The sequence below is a fragment of the Phyllostomus discolor genome, chromosome 6 (assembly GCF_004126475.2).
Source record: "Phyllostomus discolor isolate MPI-MPIP mPhyDis1 chromosome 6, mPhyDis1.pri.v3, whole genome shotgun sequence".
Taxonomy (NCBI): Eukaryota; Metazoa; Chordata; class Mammalia; order Chiroptera; family Phyllostomidae; genus Phyllostomus; species Phyllostomus discolor.
In genome coordinates, this window is record NC_040908.2 from 119021987 (window position 1) to 119043273 (window position 21287).

The window sequence follows — 21287 nt, forward strand, 5'->3', positions numbered from 1 at the left end:
AGATCAAATCCAGCAAGATACAAAAAAGATTATTGTTTCATAATGAATTCAGGTTTATTCCAGAAGTGCGATGCCAGTTAAACATTTGAAATTAGATCAGTGTAGTTCACCATAACAACAGAATCATGGAGAAAATCACATGAGCATTTCCACAGGTGCATGAAAAGCACTTGATAAAATTCAACATCCATTCACGATAAAAACTCTCAGAAATTAGGAATACGAGGGAACTTCCTAAAACCAATAAAAGCCATTGCTAACATTGTAGGTATTTACTGGAGAAAGGATGGATCATTTTCCTCTATAAACAAGAACAAGGAAAAAATTTCCACCTTTATCACATTCATTCAGTGTTGCACCTATATGTCTTAGCTATTGCAACAAGGCAGAAATATTGAATGAAGCACATAAAGCAGTCCATGTTTGTAGGTCCAATGCAAATCCCAAGAAATCCACAAAATAACAACCAGAACTAAAAAGTTAATAACAACATTGCAAGATGAGTTTAATAAATTTTATTCTTATACAGTAGCAACAAATGAGAAACAAAAATTCGAAAACAATCCCATTTGTAATCATGCCCAAAAACCTTTCCATAAAATAGTAACAAAATATGTCCAAAATCACTACAGTGAAGTATACAAGATATCATTGAGATAATTAAAAATAATCTAAATAAAGGAGATATATGCCATGTTCATGGATTGCAGACTTTGAGAGTTAAGGTGGGATTCTCTACAAATTGATCTACAAATCCATAGCAAAATCCCAGCAGGCTCTTTAAAATTTTTTTGCTAGAAACTGACAAGTTGATTCTCAAATTCACTTGGAAATGCAAAGAAACTAGAAAACATATAGGAGTTTTTTAAAAGAACAAAGTTAAAGGACTCATCCTGTCTGGTTTTAAGACAATGAGTTTATAATAATAAGAGAGTATGGTATTGGTGAGGGACAGGCATACAGACTAATGGGGCAAAACAGAGAATCCAGAAATAGGTACACACACATTATCAACTGATTTTAGACAACACTACAAAACAGTTATGTAGGAAAAGAAAAGACTGGTCAACAAATGATGCTGAATCAACTGGATACAGAAAAAAATTACCATGCTTAACTCATACAGAAAGATGAACTTGAGATGGATCAGAGATCTAAATGTAGAACCAGAACTATAAAACTTCTAGAATAAAACACAGGAGAAAATTTACATGACTTGAAGTTAGGCAAAGATTTAAAAAAAAAACAACAACAAAAACACAAAGACCCCTAACCATAAAAAAATACACTGGACTTCATTAAACATAAAACTTTTGCTCTTTAGAAAACATCATTAAAAAGACAAGCCACAGGCTGGAAGAAAATATTCCCAACACACATATCCGAAAAAAGATTCGTGTCTAGGAAAATGGAAAAGCTCATATTCTCCACCCCCATCTCTTCCTCTCCCCCCACCCCACCACACCCCACATAAAAATACAAAAATCCCACTCACAAATGAGCAGGAGGAAGGTGCATACAAGTATGGAGGAGTGAAAAAAATTACTTGTAAATAAATTACAGATAATGGGAGCCCAGTTTCTCACTATCAGAAAAAGATACTACAAATAAAGTGAATGTGGAGGCTAGAATGAACCCTGTGGTTTTAAAGTTGAATAAATTCATATGAACTCATGTTTATTTTAATATATATAGATACTTCTCCATATCAGAGAGCCCAGAAGCAGTTACGACCCAGTAGCAACAAGCACACCCAGTCCCCAGGCCTCGTCTCTAAAGACTGTTTTCCAATGAAAGGGACAGGACTGCTAGAAGAAAAGGCCAATTCTAGGGCTGATGGGAAAAACACCAGAAGAGCCTAGATCACATAATGCCCGAAGTTAAGGAAGTGCTTTAAAAAAACAAACAAAAAAGGGATGAAAGCATGTCAAAAGGACACAGAAATCAACTTGAAAGAGCTCTCAATGGCACGAGTTGAGCAAGAAAAGAAAAAACATAGTACTGGATTATAAACTGAAGTAGAAAATAAATATACACAAGTCCACACTGATAAACAAATGATTGAATAGATAAAAGGCAGGAGAAGGGGAGAAAAGGCAAATCTTCCTCACAAAGAACTTAAAAAATATAGATCCAGGAGCTTAAGTCCCCTCTTCTTGAGTATAGGGTGGACTTAGCATCCTGCTTTCAAAAAACTGAGTACGGGAAGGGAATTTTATAGTAGTAACCTGAAAGACACTATGTTAACCAAGAGATCAGGCTAATATAAACAGTGATTTGTCATGGTAATTTAATAAAAGGAAAGAATGAGAAGCTTTCATAGATCTCAAAAGCCTAGGAAGACATGATGTCCAAATCCAGTGTGGTATCCTGGAGTGGAACAAAAAAAGGACATCAGAACCTAGTCTAACCATGACAAAACATCAGACAAAACCCAATGGCAGGATATCCTATGAGACACCAGACAAGTAATCCTCAAAACTATCAAAGTCACTGAAAACAAAGAAAGAAGTTTTCACTACCAAGGAGAGTCTAAGGAAGCATGGCCCTAACTGTAGTGTGGTTTCCTGCATGGCATCCTAGAAGAGAAAAGGAATATTAGGTAAAAGTTAAGGAAATCTGAATAAAGGATGAACCTTAGTTACTGTATGTTTCGGACTATAAAACACCCCCCCCCCCAAATCTGGGAGGAAAGGGCATGCGTCTTGTAGCCCCAATGTAGCGTGCCTGGCTCTCGGGGCAGGGCGGGGGGAGCAGGGTCACAGGTTATTAAATATTTTACCACATTTTTTGCTTCAAAACTTTTTTCTCCTATTTTCCTTCTCTAAAACCTAGGTGCGCCTTATGTCAGGTGCGTCTTGTAGTCCTAAAAATATGGTAATAACTTATCAATACAGCTTCATTAACTGTGAAAAAATATACCACATAAGATGTTAATAACAGAGAAATTGGGTATGGGGTATATGGGGTAACTCTGTACTATCTTTGTAATAATTCTATATCTAAAACTATTAGAAAATAAAAGTATATATATATATTTTTAAAAAGACATTAGTGGACACACTGGGGAGACCTGAAAAAAGCCTGTAGTTAAAAATGCATCCATGTTGACTTCTTAATGTAACGATGTACATGTCACATGTGCCACATCACAGGTAAGAGGCTCGCATTAGGGGAAACTGGATAAAAGGTACATGGGAGTGCCGAACTCTCTTTGCAAGTTTTCTGTAAATCTAAATAAAGAGTTTAGTTTTTAATAGGCAAAAATAATTTTATTATTAAATTAAAATATTTAAACCTACGAATAAAGATATGAGAAATGTTCATCATAGCAATGTAATTATAAACAAAACTAAGAAAACACTGCATACCCATTTAAAATTGAAAAGACTGACCTCTTACATGAAACAGACAAATCCTTGAAAGGCATACCAGTAAACTACCAAGGTTCGCTCAAGAAAAAGATTACTTCAATAACCCTGCTAGTATAGAACTGAATACCTACTTCAAAATCCATGACAACAACTCCAGAAACAGATGGATTTTGGTAAATTTCACCAAATATTTAATAATAATTCTAATTTTGTACATATTCTTCCAGAAAATAGAAGAGGGAATCTTTCCCAACTACTAGATGTGGCCAAGATTATCCTGACAACAAAAGCAGACAGAGATTACAAGAAAGCAAAATGACAGACCAATATTCTTCATGAATATACTAGATGTAAAAATCCCTTAAAATTTTTTAGCAAATTAAATCTAGTAATATACGTAAAAAGAATAATTCATCAAGGGGGGCTTTCCCCAAGAATGTGAAGATGGATTAACCTTCAAAGACCAAAGATTTAAAAAAAGAACATATACACACAATATCTCAACAGATACAGGGAAGATACATTACAAAATCCAAAATATATATGCAAAATTTCAAAATGACAACAGCAGAAATTGCATAAGAAACATAATTAAATGCCCCCCCCCAAAATGTTGGATATTGATGGAATGTGAGAAGATGCAGAGTCTTTGAAAGCCATCTTCAAGTACGAACCCAGTTTCTTAGAGATCTGATTTCTTTCAGCATCATATACGCCTTCTAACTGTATTGACTTATGCTAAAATTAAAATTAAGCCTTATACATTGAAAATGCTTGGAATGGAGTATGATGACCTTGGGCCAATTTGTAAAGGAAATGAGGAAATAAAAGATAATACTGAAAGTTTCTGATTTGCTACCGGCAAATCTTTAAGTAGATCCTTAACAAGTACATGGCATCACTCCTTGAAAGGAGACATGTAAACCAAAATATTGTGGGAAAATTATTTTTCTCCAGGTCTCATTTTTCCTATCCTTCTGTAAGAGAACAAAATGCAACAAGTATTTATTGAGCACCTACTATGCATCAGACACTTTTTTAGACACCGGGGAATACACCAGTGGGGAAAGAAAAAAACAGACAAAACTCCCTCCCTTCACAGTTTACAGACAAAATATATGTAAGATATACAGCATGTTTAAAGAGAATAAATACTATGGAGATAAATAAAGCAGAGAGGCAGGCAGAATGTACTGAGAGGGGTGTGGTTTTAAGTGGGGTTGTAAGGGGACTAGATGATTTTTAGGTTCACTTTCAGTTCAAACAGCCAACGATTTCCTTCTAGGCTGATTAGCAGCATAAAAACCCACAGTGAACCTCTGAACCTGACCTCTTTAAACTCACATATTCTATCACCTTGTTCTGTATGTCACCACTTATATTCTAGAAAAATAGGATTAAACATACATTTTTCCATACTGAGACAAAGCATATGCAGTTATTTAATGAAATAAGTAATTTCCCAGTCTTGCCTTGGGGGAAGAAAATAAGAAAAATAAAACCTAGCAATTTCTCCCCAGACAAAGGTTCTAAAATTGTGCCATATTTGCATGATACAGAAAGGATGAAAATTAGCTGTTTTTCATCCCCCTCCAATATATTTGTGGTCTGGAATCTCTTCCTTTATTGGGCCTAAGTTACAACAAGAGGTGGTTTAACAGCATCTCCAAAATAAAAGATTTGCCATAGGCAAAAAAAAGTCATATAAATAATAAGTATTACTACTATAGCTATTGCAGCTACAATATTTTGTATGCCTGCTATGTGCCAGGTACAGAACAAGATATTTTATGTATTAGGCTGAACTATATGAAACTGTCATTTATAGGTCAGTATCAGCAATTATATATAGTTTAAATAGGTTTTCACTTATTAATTTCAAATTCCATGAGAGAGAAGTCTGTACAGGTTAATTACGTTGCTGCAGTTCTATAGCTCATCTAAATTATTATCGTGGGCAAAACTTCAAGGTAACATGAAATTTCTGCTTGGGTAATGACATATGGCCCTCTGCCAAGTTGGCAGTGCTAAAAATGACAACTGGAAGATACTGCCTACCTATAATAATGAGTTTGTGCAAACAAATAACTTTCAAAAATTTTTAGTTAGGGCTTCATTTAAGATTTAAATTTTATTTTAAGTATTATAATTCAAGCACTAATTTCATCAAAAGCTATTCATAGCTATGTGGCTCAATGTATTAGTTATAACCACTATCCTACTTACAAAGACAGAATCTTCATTCCAAAAGAAATATTGTTTTTCTCCACTAGAAAGAATAACCAAAAATTATACTAATGTCTTAAATCTGTTTATTTGGAATGGAATTTCTATTTCTTTGGAAATACCTCATTAAAAGAATCTCTCAAAAGAGAATTGTCTATAAACCAGCTTAATAAATTCAATCCAAATAATTTTAAATTCATCTTTTAATAGTAGGTAAGTCCCTAAAGATTTTTCCTTCTTCTGGCAGCTATTTTTCATTCACTATACAATTCATGTGTAGAGTTCACATTTATAAGACATTAATAAAATAGCTTTTAATTATCTTCTAAGTAATTCTATGTAATCTAAAGTGTCATCTAGCAGAAAGAGGCAGGCACTTTGTACATTACATTAGTAGCAGATGTGAAAGTTTATTTCCAACACTTAAATGCCAACAGAAGTCTCAGTGAAGCATTAAGAAAAAAAAAACAAGAAAACTACCTAAAGTGTTCTTTTTGGGGGGTAAGAAATTAATATAAGAAGAGTATGATGATTATATTAGAAATCAAGGAGTTTATACAGATAATATATAAGAACCTACCAGCTCATTGCTTGTAGATGTGAGTCTTAGTTTTTCTTCAATTTCCTTTCCAATTTTCTGAACAGTTACCTGAGTCTGTTTAATTGCACACTGGGCTCTATGAAGCCTAGAAATAAAAGATGTAGAAAAATTTAAGTAATTAACTTTCAACACTGAAGCACAGATATAACTGGAAAGAAATGAGGACAAATCTTCCAGCAGAAACAGAATTAATAATGAACCCAAATTGATTGTTTCACAATTTTCTAGCATATTTACAATGAAACACAATATGCTCTGAAAGTGCCCGTTCTACACCTGCCTGACTGCCTCTGACACATTGAGAGCTAAAATGAAGAACTCACAGGAGCCTGGAAGAGACATTAGAAAATCATCTAGTCAAATCCTATCATTTTACAGATGCAGAAACTAAGGCCCAAGAGAAGTTAAATGGATTGCTAAAATCACCAAGAGAACATGAATGCTATCAAGACTTAATATTACCTATGAGTATTGATAAAAAATTTAATAATCTCAATTAAGAAGACTGATTTAAAGCACCAGCCAGGTTGAAACAAGCGGCATTAAAAACGATTGAGCTATTTTCTTTTTTGGTTTAATTATAGGTTTGTGTTTTTCTTGGTCTCTGTCCTCCAATATAGTGTGTGTTTCTTATACACTTACATATTAAAAATGGTCAAACTGTCTTTATTTGCAGATGACATGATTTTCATATAGGAAATCACTGGGAACCTACAAAATGACTACTATGACTAAAAGTCAGAGGACACAGGTGAACACACGAACTTCAGGGTATTTTGGTGTACAGGCCAGCGATTTTGCAGCCACAATCACAATCCTTTTGGATGGAAATAAAGAAGAAGCTGATATAATAATTCATACAGGAAAAACGTATCTAAAAGAGATAAACCAGTCGTGTAATCTGCCAGATTTCAAGGCTTATTTTAAAATATATATTTATTGATTTTAGAGAGAGAGGAAGGAGTGGGGAGAGAGAGAAAGAGAAACATTGATGCGAGAGGAAAAAAATCAGCTGGTTGCCTCCCGTATGCACCCCGACTGGGGATCTAAAACACAACCTAGCTATGTGCCCTGACCAAGAATCGAACCTTCAGCCTTTTAGTATACAAGATGATAGGCCAACCGAGCCACACTGGCCAGGGTCACGGCTTTTGTTTTTATAAAGCTACATAATCAAAACAATATGGTACTGGCATAAAGATAAAAAAATAGATCAACGGAACAGAATAAAGAGTATATGTATAGACACCTACACATAGATGACTGACTGATTTTACACAAAGGACCTGGGCAAATTAACAGAGAACGTAAAGTTTTTAACATAAATGATGCTGGGACACTGGATAAACATTGAGAAAAATGAATCTCATTCCCTACCTCACAACATACACAAAACAATTAATCGAAAAAGATCATAGTAAACATAAAAGCTAAAAATCATAAAACTTACAGAAGAATACATGGGAAAATCTCTTGAAACCTTGGGTCAGGCAAAAATTTCTTAGAGAAGACACGAAAAGCACTAACCATAAAATTTTCAATGGATAAATTGGACCTTATCAAAATAAAAAAAAATGTCTATTCATTTCAAGATGCCATTAAGTAAATGTAAAAGCAGCCCAAAGACTGGAAGAAAATATTTGCAAAACATCGACTGACAAAGAACTGTGTTTGGAGTATTTAAAGAACTCTTACAAACCAGTAACAAAAAGACAACCTAACTAGTGAAATACTTAACAAAAGATATAAGAATGGCCAATAAACATAGGAAAAGATGTTCAACATCTTAGTCACCATGGAAATGCAAACTAAAATCATAATGAAATACCATTTCACACCTGTCAGGACAGCTAAAATTAAAACGACAACACTCCATGGGAGCAAGGACAGGGATGAACTGGGGCTTGTATGCAGCACTATCATTTTGAAACGTGCTCCTTATAGAGTTAAACATACATCTAACATATGACCCAGCATGTCTACTCTGAAGTATTCATTCAAGACACATAAAAACATATGTCCACAGGAGGGTTTGTGTAAGAATGTTCATAGAGAACCACCCAAATGCCCAGCGAACAGGAGAATTAATAAACAAATTGTGATATATAATGAAATTCTACTCAGCAATAAAAGAACACACCACTGACACAACAATATAAATGAATCTCAAAAACATTATGTTGAGTGAAAAGAGCCAGAAACAAAAAAGCACATACTGTATGATTCCATGCACACACAGTTCACGAACAGGTAAAAGCGATCTCAGGGGACAGAAACCAAGAGCTGCTGGCTGCCCGTGTGGGGTGGGAGTGACCAGCGAAGGGCAGGCAGAGCAAAGGGATGATCTGAGGTGAGGGACACGTTCTGCATCTTGACCGGGGCAAGGGGTCCATGGGTATACATGGAATTTAAACTTAAGAGCTACTCCTTCCACTATATGTAAATTTCACCTCAGTTTTTAAAAACTGGTCAACAATTCTAACCTGAAAGTTATCCTATATATGAGGAGGTTAATGTTACTAGGGATTTGATGACATTGATACCTCTGCCAACATTATTATTATTATTATTATTATTATTATTACTACTACACTATACATGAAAAATATTCATGATATATTATGCACTTTTGGAAGTTGCCTGGCAGTTATTAAGGATTTCTTAGGTCATCTCAAAGGGAGCAGCTCTCATTATAGCTAATTCGCTCATGAGGTGAGTTATTCAGCAACTTCCTCAAGGCTCCTAAGGAATCCAATAGAATCATCCCACTACCTCTTGCTCTGGGTGTGTATATGCACACTTTTGAGAGTAATACTCTCTTAGAAAGGTGGCTCTAAAGAAATTTAAAAGCAAGGAAAAGCCCTTTGCGATGTGCTCCCAGCACACTGCAGCACTTTTTCTCGACGCCCTTATCTTCTTGCACACTGCACTCTGGCAGTACTGGAGCACTGACAGCTCCCCCGACACATCACGCCATTCCTCGCTCCTGCACCCTTCAAGCGAACTGTCCTATCTCCCTCCAGGCTTCCCCTGGCTGTTAAACAGATAAGTACACTCGTGATCCATTAAGAGGCAGCTCAAGCATAACCTCTTTTTCAAAGGCCTTTACAGTCTATTCCAGACATGTGGAGGCACTCCTTCTCCTGGAATTCCGTGGCATCGTGTATACAATGCTGCTAACAAAGATTACAGAACTGCACTTAAGAACAGCTATTTATTTCCTTGTCTATTTCCTCTCTGAGAAAAAAAAATTTTTTTTCATGTACATTCCCAGCACATAGCACAGAACAGGGCACAAAGTAGGCACTCAAAAAGTTTTTGCTGACTGCATGTCGACTAATGCCTTATTATAAAAACACAGTCTCAAGATTTAATTATTTTTTAACGAACAGTGGGAGACTGAAAGATTAACATGATAGTTTTCTATATTTATAATTTCAAAATAATATATTCAAAACAAAGAGCACACAAATTAAAGACCACTCATTCGGGTAGGGAAACACTATTTTTACTAAAAACATTATCATAATTCTAACAACGATAGGCATTATCAACCTAGAACAGAAATCAACAAAATACCCTGTTACTTTAAAAGAGGGAAAATGCTGCCTAAAACTCACTGGTACTATGCAAACAACCTTGTCAAATGGTAAAGACTTTAAAAATAAAAATGATTCATGACCATAATTAATGTATGACTTCAACTATTTGGCTCTCACTGCCCCAGACGCTTTCTGATCTTACCTTAGGGGCTTAAAACACACAGACAGAGTCACATTTCCTCCAATCTTCAGTGTTATCCAAATAGACTTCCAGAGCCCCTGCTACATCAAGACAGAGCTAATAACGTCCCCCTTTCAAACCCAACAGCAGAATAAAAGTTTGAAGTCTTTAGGCGTTTAGGCATAACATGGGACATCCTGATTCCCCTGAGCCTGAGGAGGTGAAAAATTAACAAGCAAAGAAACAACTGCTTTACCTCCAAACCAGCTAGCCAGTTTCAGAGGAATGTTTCTTAATTTTGCAGACTATGAAATGATACTGTACAGCAAGAAATATATTATCCCTAGTCATCCGGGTGACTGGTCAGTTACAACACTAACACCCTGAAGCTGAAATAAAACTCATCATCACTGGTGTGGGAAGGAGGGACCAAGTAGCTATTTGATATAATCAGAATAGAGCATCCCTGTTACTTAATATGATTTGAGATAACAGTACAATTGAAACTGTGCTAAAAAAGAATGCTTTCCAGTTAGGTATTGGTGTGACTGTAAAGATACATTGAATAAAAGGTATTATATCAAATAAATATTAGGAAACACTAAGACAATACCAATGAGATATTAACAATAATCTCAGTAAAGGAGAAATTACAATTTTTGTCTATTTAGTGTTGATCTTATCGCATCTGAAGTGCTGTATTCAATTTTAAGAGGAAAAATAACAAACTGGAACACATACAAAGGCAGTGATGTATAGGAGCCTATTGAGAAAAATAGAGGCTTTATCATTAATGACTCTGTATTCCTTATGAAAAAGCCTAGATTTTTATTCTGAAGGTATTCAATAATCATTAAAAAAGTTTTAGGCTGGGAAAAAATTAATTACATTTACACTTTAAAAAGATCTTTCTTCCTGTAACAAGGTGACTGGGACACTGGGAAACACGACGATTGTAAACAGAAAGGCTAGTGTGAGGTTATTGCAACAGTCTTAGCAAACATTAGGCATTGTCCTAAATTAAACTAGTAACGGAGGGGGACAGTATAGATGTAAATGAATTTTTTTAAAAAAGACATGCCTAAAAATAAACTACCAACATCAAAAATGCAAAGAGGAGATATCACTACAGATTCTATAGACATTTAAAGGGAATCAAGGGAAAAGTATGAACAATGTGCCAATAAATTCAACAACTTAGATGAAATAGCCAAACTGTAAAAGCTGCAAGTTTCTAAAGCTAACGTAATAGCTGTTATCAGTTAAAAGAACTACATTTGTAGTTAAAAACTTTCTTACATAGAAAACTGTAGATTCCAATGGCTTCACTGGTGAAACACCAGTCTTAACAAAATCTTTCAAAGAAGAGGGAACACTTTTCAGCGATTTTATGAGTCCAGCATAACACTGATACCAAAATATGACAACAATGTGACAAGAAAAGAAAATTATATACAAATATCACAAATGAATACAAATTCATAATAGAATGAAGGAGAAAAATTATACAATTATTTCAAAAGATGTCCCCCTGCAAAAAAATAGATAAAATGATTAAAACAAAAAACCCTCAACAAATTAAGCTTCCTCAATCTGATAAAGGATTTATACAAAGAAATCTATAGCTAATGTTATACTCAAGATCAAAAATAAGTAAAGATGTCTATTTTCACCATTCTATTCAACATTGTATTCAAGGTCCAAACCATTGTAATAAGGAAATAAAAAGAACTTACAAATATTGAAAAGGAAGAAGCAAAAACATCAATTTACAGGTGCTATGACTATGAACATGGAAAAATAAAAAAACAATCTATAATCAAATAAATAAACTTAGCAAGATTGCAAGATTCCAAATTAAAATACAAAAGTTGACTGGGATTTTTACCTAGTACCAACAAATAATTAGAAAGAATTCTAGTGAAAAATGTGAAAGACCTATACACTAAAACATAAACTAAAAAACACTACTGAAAGAAATTTAAAAACACCTAAATAAATGAAGACATACCATTTCACAGGCTGAGAGACTCAGTATTGTTACCAAGACAAGTCTCTATCAGGGTTACTTACTCTGTAAGTTACATAAATGTTTAATCACTGTGTTGTCTAATCATTCTGTTGCATACCTATGTCAACTGCAACTGGAAGAATTTTTTTTTTTAGTTTTTAAAAAGAAATAAAAAGAAGCCAAGGTCTCCCTTAAATTTATCTCTATAATCAATGCAATCCCAATCAAAACCCTAGCACTCTTTTCTTTTTAATTGACAAGCTAATTCTACAGTTGATATGAAAGTGGAAAAGTCCTAGAATAGCCACGCAAGTGTTGAAGAAGAGCAAAGCTGGAGGGCTACGATACCAGATACCATGACTGACCACAACGCTATGGTCTGGAAAGCAGCTGTAGTTGCATAAAGCTAAACAAACAGATGAAAACAGAATTTGGTTTATAAAGACAGACCTATTCAAATGCAGGGTGGGGGGAAAGTAGGTTTACAGTTGTTCATATGGAAAGTAATACAATAATTAGTATATAATAATACAAGCATAAACTTTGTTCTGTGTTCTCACAACTCTAAATCTACTTTGGCCATACTTTGTATAATTAACTTATTTTCTGATTAGGGAAAGAAAAGCTATGTCAACAAATGACCCTGAAATAACTGTGTAGGTTGATAATAAGTCATTAAGCAATTATAAATCTTCCTATCTTTACTATCATCTAGCTTATTTTGCTCCCAAAGTTTTCACTACATAGCTTGTCAAACACCTTACCTCGAGTTATTATTTGGATCTACAAATCTAATTATACTTTCAAAATGGAGACTTTAGCCTGAGATAAGTTGTTCTTGGGAATAGCTCACTAAAGGGGAAAGGATTTAAGTTTCAATTTGAAGAAAGGGTAGGGAAGACTCTGAGGGCTGTCCAAAGAGGACAGCCATTTAGGGCACTGGGAATAGATTTTCAAAGTCGCTGAAGAAACAGAGTGCATTGCAGGCTCAGAGCAAGAAGTAGGTGGTGTTCCAAAGCAAAAGGTGCATGAGAGCAATGTCATGAGAGGCAGTCTGGGAATGTCGGTCAGAGTCAAGTTGCTGTTTTTTTAATGCTTGAGAAATCTTTTTCATGTCCACATCACCTACAGCAGTCTTGGACACATGGGAATCACTCACATACTTGTTGATGGGTTTATTAAATACGATAGTTTCCCAAAACACCAGAAGTCTACCCCAAAGCCTGCTTCTACATTCCTCTGTCTAGACCATGAACATAGTTGAGAAGAACACACAGTCTCATGATAATAGAATCAAATAAAACAGAACACTACTTATGAAATTAACATACTCTCGTGGAAAAGTAAACGGTAACATTGTGTGTGGGAAAGTTATATTGAGGAGATGGTAGCTGGTATAAAAGCATGGGACAATAAGGGACAATAACCAACATGTGCCCCCCAAAACTAGCAAATAACACTGATGAAGTAACAGTTACACAATAATCAACTCTTCAGAGTTCCAATTTACATCTCATATAACTCATTTCAGGCAAGAGGAACCACATTTGGCATAAGAGCAGGCCAAATCCTTTCCAGACATTTTCATAATACTATCCATGTGCTAAAATGCAAGTTTAATTTAAAATATATTCATTGTATAATAAACATACTTATAGAAGTACATTACATACAAAAGTACTTCAGAATTAGAAATAAGAAAGGGGACAAACGATGATATGGGCAAGATGTTAAAAATTAAAAGAAATATTACATACAACTTTATGCCAATAAACTAAAAAAACCCACAAAAAGAAAATGATTTTCTAAAAATACTATACATTGTCATGTTGTCTCAACAAGAGATTAAAAACCAGAATAGATAATAACCATACAATAAACAACCAAACAAATACAGTAAAGTTGCAGGATACCTTGTCGATGTACAAAAATCCACTGAATTTGTATATACTAATAATAAAATTTCAGAAAAAGAAATAAAAGATAATTCCTTTTGCTGTTGCAATAAATAAAATAACCTAGGGAAAAAATTAACAAAGGATTTGAAGGACCTATACAGTAAAAAGTACAAAACATTATTAAAAGAAGCTGAACAAGACACAAAGAAATGTAAAGATATTCTGTATTCATGGAATGGAAGAATCAACATAGTTAAAATGGCCATTTTACCCAAAGCAATACATAGATATAACAGAATCCCCATCAAAATCCCAATGGCATTGTTAAAAAAAAAAAAAGAATAAAAGAAATAGAACAAAACATCATCAGATTTGTATGAAACCACAAAAAACCTGAAGAACCAAAGCAATCCTGAGAAAAAAAGAGCAAAGCTGGAGACATCACATTCCCTTCAATTACACTACAAAGCAACAATAATCAAAACAGCATGGTATTGGCAGAAAAACAGACACAAAGACCATAGAAGAGAATGACAGCCCATAAATAAACCTGCATTTACATGGGCATATAATTTTTGACAAAGGAGCCAAAACCATACAATGAAGGAAAGAAAGACTCTTTAAGAAAAGATGCTGGGAAAATTGGAAAGCCACATGCAAAAGAATGAAACTAGACTACTATTTGCCACCATACAGGAAAATTAACTCAAAATGGATCAAAGACCTAAATATAACACATGAAACAATAAAATTTGAAGAAGATACATGATTTGGTACCTGTGTTTTCTCAAAAATCTTTGAGATTTTATGAATCTGACCTTAAAGGCAAGGGAAGTAAAGGCAAAAATAAATGAATGGGACTATATCAAACTAAAAAGCTCATGCACAGCAAAAGAAACCATCAACAAAACAAAAAAGCAACCAACCACATGGGAGAAGGTATTTGAAAACAACACCTCCCATAAAGGGTCAACATCCAAAATACAGGGTCCAGCAGAAGTAAGGCCTGCTTGAGTGTGGTTGGTAGGGTAATAATATGGGTATAATAATTTATAGTTTTAATTTGAACATAAATTAATTTCACCTAAAATGTTATATTGTGTGCTGGAGTGTGACATTGTCATGTTACAGAATTACAGGCTTATGATTTTGTAATAAAAGATTTTGTAATAAAAAAAGAGGCGTTATTTGTGCCAGACCCTGTATATTAAGAACTCATACAACTGAACAAAACAATCCAATTAAAAAATGGGCAGAGGACCTGAACACTTACCCCAAGAAGACATACAAATAGCCCACAGATACATGAAAAGATGCTCAACTTCACTAGCATTAGGGAAATGTCAATCAAACCACATGAGCTACAACCTCACACCTTAGAATGGCTATATCAAAAAGACAAGGAATATCAAGAGTTGGAGAAGTTGTGGAGGGAAAAAAAAAGCCCCCATACACTGCTGGTGGAAATGTAACCTAGTAGAGCTATTATAGAAAACAGTTTGGTGGTTCCTCAAAAATTAACAATAGAGTTACCATATGACCCAGCAATCCCTCTTCTGGATATCTAACTGAAAAATTTTAAAACATTTATTTGTAGACATGTATCTACTGCTATGTGCATATTGCAATCAAGACATGGGAATAGTCAAAGTGCCCTTCTTTTGATGACTACATAATGATGTGGTACATACACACAAGAGAATACTACTACTCAGCCATAAGATGAAATATGGTCATTTGTAACACTGTGGATGGATCTGAGAATATCAAGCTAAGTGAAATAAGTCAGGAAAAAAAAACCTCATATGATTTCACTCATATGTGGAATATAAAACCGAAAGCAACAAATTAACAAAGAAGACAGAAAAACAAACAAAAACTCAGACACACAGACTACAGTATGGTGGTTAGCAGATGGAAAGAAGGGTGAGGGAGGCAGAAAAAGGGGTAGGGCATCACCATGTGGTGATGGAAGGAGACTTGACTTTGGGTGGTGAACACACAAAGCGATATACAAATGATGTATTATAAAATTGTACACTTGAAACCTATGTAATTTTATTAACCAATCTCACCCTGCTAAATTTAATAAACTTTTTAAAAGAAGGCAATTTCATATGTAAAGAACTCGATTTGTTAAGAGGACTTAGTTCTAGCCCTGGCTGGTTGGCTCGGTTGGTTGGGTGTCATCCTGCAAAGAGAAAAGTCACTGGTTCAATTCCCAGTTGGGGCACATGCCTGGGTTGCAAGTTTGGTCCCAAGTCTGGGCATGTATGAAAAGCAACCAATTGGTATTTCTCTCTCTCATTGATGTTCCTCTCCCTCTCTTTCTCCCTCCTTTCCCCTCTCTCTAAAATCAAAATAAAATAAAAATTTAAGAAAAGATGACATAATTCTAAATGCTTATAAACCTAGCAATAGCTTGAAAATACATGAAATAAAATGTGATGTGACAGAGCTGTAAAATGACACAGGTAAATCCACAACTGTAAGAGATTTTAACAGCCCTCTCTGAATAAATAACAATGACCAAAAAACAGCACACAGAAAATAAGTCAGGATAAAGAACACTTGAACAACACATCTAACCTGATCAACATTTATAGAAGACTCCAATCAACAGTCTTTTCAAATGCACATGACATGTGTAACATTAGAAAACATATTCTGAACCACAAGTCTCAATAAATGTAAAAGAATTCAAGCCATATGATGTTAATTTCTCTCATCCCAATAAAAGTTAACCAGAAATCAATTTTTTAAATCTGGAAAATATATATAAATATGTGAAAACCAAATAACAAAGTTATAACAAAATACATAAATATGTGAAAACCAAATAACAAAGTTCTAAATGACCCATGAATCAAATCAAAAGGAAAATTAGGAAGTATTTTAAAATGAATGAAAATGAAAACACTACACACCAAAATGCACAAAATGCAGCTAACGTAGAAATTATAGTACTAAAACTATGTATTAGAAAACTAGAAAAGCATCAAACAATAATCTCAGCTTTCACCATAAAAAAGCTAGACTAAGAAGTGCAAATTAAACTCAAAGCTGGCAGAAGAAAAGGAAATAATAGATATAGGAACTGAGATCAATGAAAGAGAAAACAAAAGCAATACAGAATAATCAATGATACCAAAAGCTATTTGTTTGAGATTAATAATATTGGTAAACCTTAAGCTAGAGTAACCAGGACAAAATAACCCAAATTACCCCTGACAGGAATAAAAATTACAACTTTCCAAATTCTATAGACATGAAATTTTACCATATGGGCAAAATGGACAAATTCCTTAAAAGAGACAAACTACCAAAGGAAGACACAGGTGCCTGAATAGTCCTATATCTAAGAAATGTAATTTTCATGAAAATCTTCCTACAAAGAGAATTTCTGGCCCAAATGACTTCACTGTGAGTTCTACCAAACACGTAAAGAACAAAGAATACCAACTCAATGCAATCCCTCCCATAAAATTGAAGTGGGAATATTTCTCAATTCATTCTATGGTCCCTTACAGAGGAATCAACTGTTGATGGACATCGGATATTTTCCCGTTTTTGATTAATAGAAAAAAAGATCTTATAAACATCTGTATACAAATCTTTATTTGGACATATGCTTTCATTTCTCTTGGACATATATCCAGGAGTAGAATGGCTGGGTCATACGACAGGTATAAGTATTTTGGAATATCCACAGAATGAAATTCAACTTAATAACAAAAAGAAATAAACTACAGTTGGCCCTTGAACCATACAGGTTTGAACTGCATGGTTCCACTTAAACACAGTATTTTGAACACAGTAACATGACAAATCTCAAAATAATTATTTAGAGATATAGAAGGCAGACCAAAAAAAAACATGCTATATGACTCAGCTTAGAAAATTCAAACTAATCTATGGTGAAAAAAGCACAGAGGTGGAGAAAGAATGAGTGGGAAGAAGGGATTACCAAGGGCACGAATACACTTCTAGAGCTGTTGAATATGTTCATTGTCTTAATTATGGGGACCGTTTCATGGATGTTTGTATATCAAAACTTACCAAATTGTACACCTTAATTATGTGAAGTGTATTATGTCAACTACATGTTAATAAAGCTGTTATTTTTTTAATCCTTAGCACCAGAATTGAAGACTCTTCATCTCCGTTAATTCTTACAGCAGTATACCACTAGCCCTGTAGATACAGACATCATGGCATTTGCCTAAAAACTACAGTAAAAATAAAAATCACCAAATATTCACTTAGACACCCTGAAATATTCCATTAATTATTTCAATCAATATGTACTCAGAACCTAAATACTGAACAGTGCTGAGCTAAATGCTAAGGGTGGTGCAAAGAAGAATTATATCTGATATTTTCCAACAATCTCTTTTAAAATATTTAATTATATGTTACTGGCAATAGGAAACAATGGCCTTTCTCAGTTTCTGGCCCCTCATTTATAGATATGTACATACACAGAGGAACAGAAAAAGTCCAGCCATTGCTAATATAACAAGAATGGTTTATACAACATCAGTGTAACCTGGCAGCCAAAGAGAATGAACTGGAAGGCACATGCGTGAACAATGACAACTTCACTGTACAAGTCAGTGGGGACGGTAGATGCCACTGAGTGAGCATGTGTACCCTGTGGCTGTCACATTCAAATTGACTAAGCAAGTAGAGTAAGGAATCTGCATCAGATTTTGCCTTAAGCTTGGAACATTCCGACATGGAAACTATTCAGATGATTTGGAAGGCCACATCTAAGGCAACTGGTGATTGGCAGCTTCACCATGACAACACACCCACTCATGCTGCACACCTCCTGCAGACATTTTTGGTGAAACATCAAATCACCCAGGTGACGCAGCCCCCCCACAGCCCAGATTGAGCACTCTGTGACTTCTGGCTTTTCCCAAAACTAAATTCACCTTTGAATGGGAAGAGATTTCAGACTGTCAATGATATTCAGAAAAATACAACAGGGGCAGGTGATGGGCATTGAGAGAAAGAACTGTGAGACGTCCCAAGGTGCCTACTTTGAAGGGGACTGAGGTGTCACTGTCCTATGTACAATGTTTCTTGTATCTTGTGTCTTCTTCGATAAATGTCTCTGTTTCTCATATTACATGGATGGATACTTTCTGGACAGACCTCATGCATATGTCTCTACAAAACTGCTGCAACATTTTGCTCTATATTTTAAAGATACTTGATCACTAGGCTAGTAGGAAATGTCAGCATTACTACTATGTGCATTATGAACACATGAGGTGGGAGTTTTACCATTTACCCATGTATTTTTAGAGAGGCAGCTTACGGCAGCATGTCTTTCACCATTATACAGTTGTATCACCCATGAACTGAGCACATGTCCTTAAAAATCACATTAATACTCCTAATAAAATTATCAATATTTGTAATAGTTTTGATGAAAAGACTAGAAATAACAATAAAGCAGCATTTAGTACAATTACAACCCCACGTTAGCCACCATCTCTATCCAAGTAGGCTGTTTTACCTATCACACCTACCTCCTGTACGGGACTATACAATAAAAATAATCTGCTTTAAATTAAAAAAGCCTCCAAAAATGTAGTACGGGAGGACACCAGGGAAAGGGTGGAAGCCTGACCCAGAGTGTGTGAGCCTGAGCCAGGACACGGGGGAGTCCGAATGGAGGTAGGATGATGACAACTCACTGCAGGGTGTGGAACCTCAGTGGGGAAAGGATGGCATTTCCATGGTGGCAACGGGACAGCAGCAGCAGCAACAGGAAATTATTACCTACAGAAGGAATTGATCTAGAAAGTAAATATACTGAAGATTATGGGAAGCTGGGTTTCTCACTTTTGGAAAAGGGAGTCACAAATACAGAATGAAAGTGAAAATGAACCTGTGGCATTGAACTGAAATTGAAGCTATCTCTGTGAACTCATGGTTTCGACATAGATAGGTGTGTGGGTAAGTAGGTGGGTAGAGAGGTAAGTAGACAGCTGGATGATATAAACATACAGACAAGTGTGTATGTGTATAGGTGTGCATACTTGCACAGATTTCGCAGCTCTCTCTGCCGAGGGCCTGGGAGCAGTAACACCCGAGTTGCAAAGAACACATATAGACCCAGATTTTGGTTTCTAAAAAACTGTTCTTTACTAAAAGAAGCCAAAACTCCTTAGAGGAATGACTAATTCTAATACATGGACAAAGAAAATATTTGGAACATGTTGTTCTAGAAAGTAAGAAAGTACTCCAAGAGTGATGAAAATAGGTTATGAGAAAACAGAAGCTAACTTGAAAAGGTTCCTATGGCCAAACCTGGAATAATTTGAATATCAAAATAAATAATTATAGTAACAAATTATACCACCTACCAGTAAAACAGGAATCCATGAATGTAGACTGATAAAATAAATGAGGAAAAGAAAGCTTTTCCTTACAGAATGTCAACTGGCAAGCATAAAAGAGATGACAGAATTAGAAAATAACCATCTGACAACCATCGTTTTAATAATTAATTCAGTCAGGAAATATCAATGTACTTTAAAACTAGTGGGTAGAAATTTGATGAGAAATATTTACATAATCTAAAAATACCTCCTCATAAAATACAGATTGCAAAGTTAAAAAGAGTAACTGTACAGAGGAAAAACTGGGCAGACACTGCTCTAATCTACAGCAGTCACAGTTAGCATCACTAGTAACAGTACGAATCAGAATTGAGTACCACTTGGTGGGATGGAAGAACCAACGTCACTTGTATAACTTCCCTTCCAAAAATATATAAACTGAATCTCTTCATGAGGAAATATCCAACAAACCAAAAGTGAGGAACATTACCCAAATTAATGGTCTAAAATCATTTGAAATGCCAAGGTCATAAAAGTCAAGGAAATACTGAGGAATTTTTCACAGTGACAGAGAATGAAGAGAAAGGGCCACTAAATACAATGTGTGATCCTGGATAGAACCCTTTTGTTATAAAGGACATGGCAGCAGTTGTAGAAACTCAAATGCGGTGTGTGAATTAGATGTCAGGAATGTGTCGATGTTAACTTTCTGACTTTGACAGTTGTGCTATGGTTCTAAAGGAGAATGCTCTTATTTGTAGAAAATCTGCATTCATTTATTAAGGAGTGATAAGGAATCATCTTTGTAATTTACTCTCAGATGGCAAAAGGGGGAAAGCTCTTTCCTGGAAGAAAGTAGAAGTATCGCAAATCAAGACCCTTTCACAAGGCAACCAGCCCAGTCTCTCGTTCTGTAGAAATAAAGGTCAGTGCAGTGGTATTGACATAGTGTTTAATCCACGTATTCATGACAAAAACAATGGAGGGGGAAAAAACTGCCCTCTTTTCCCAACTGACATATTTCACAATGAGGTCAACATCTGTCTCACAGTAAAAACCACAAAGAAGGTAATTTCTTGGGACTGAGTTTTAAAT

General features: G+C 35.0%; 1 protein-coding gene across 2 annotated transcripts in view; it reads right to left on the reverse strand.

Annotated features, from left to right (window-relative positions):
• UVRAG (UV radiation resistance associated) overlaps positions 1 to 21287 on the reverse strand; it is a 297199-nt gene that overhangs the window by 166060 nt on the left and 109852 nt on the right. For both annotated transcript variants that reach the window (XM_028515809.2, XM_028515810.2), the window contains one exon: positions 6181 to 6286. In XM_028515809.2, the coding sequence (XP_028371610.1) occupies positions 6181 to 6286 (106 nt within the window). The remainder of the gene's footprint in view (positions 1 to 6180; positions 6287 to 21287) is intronic.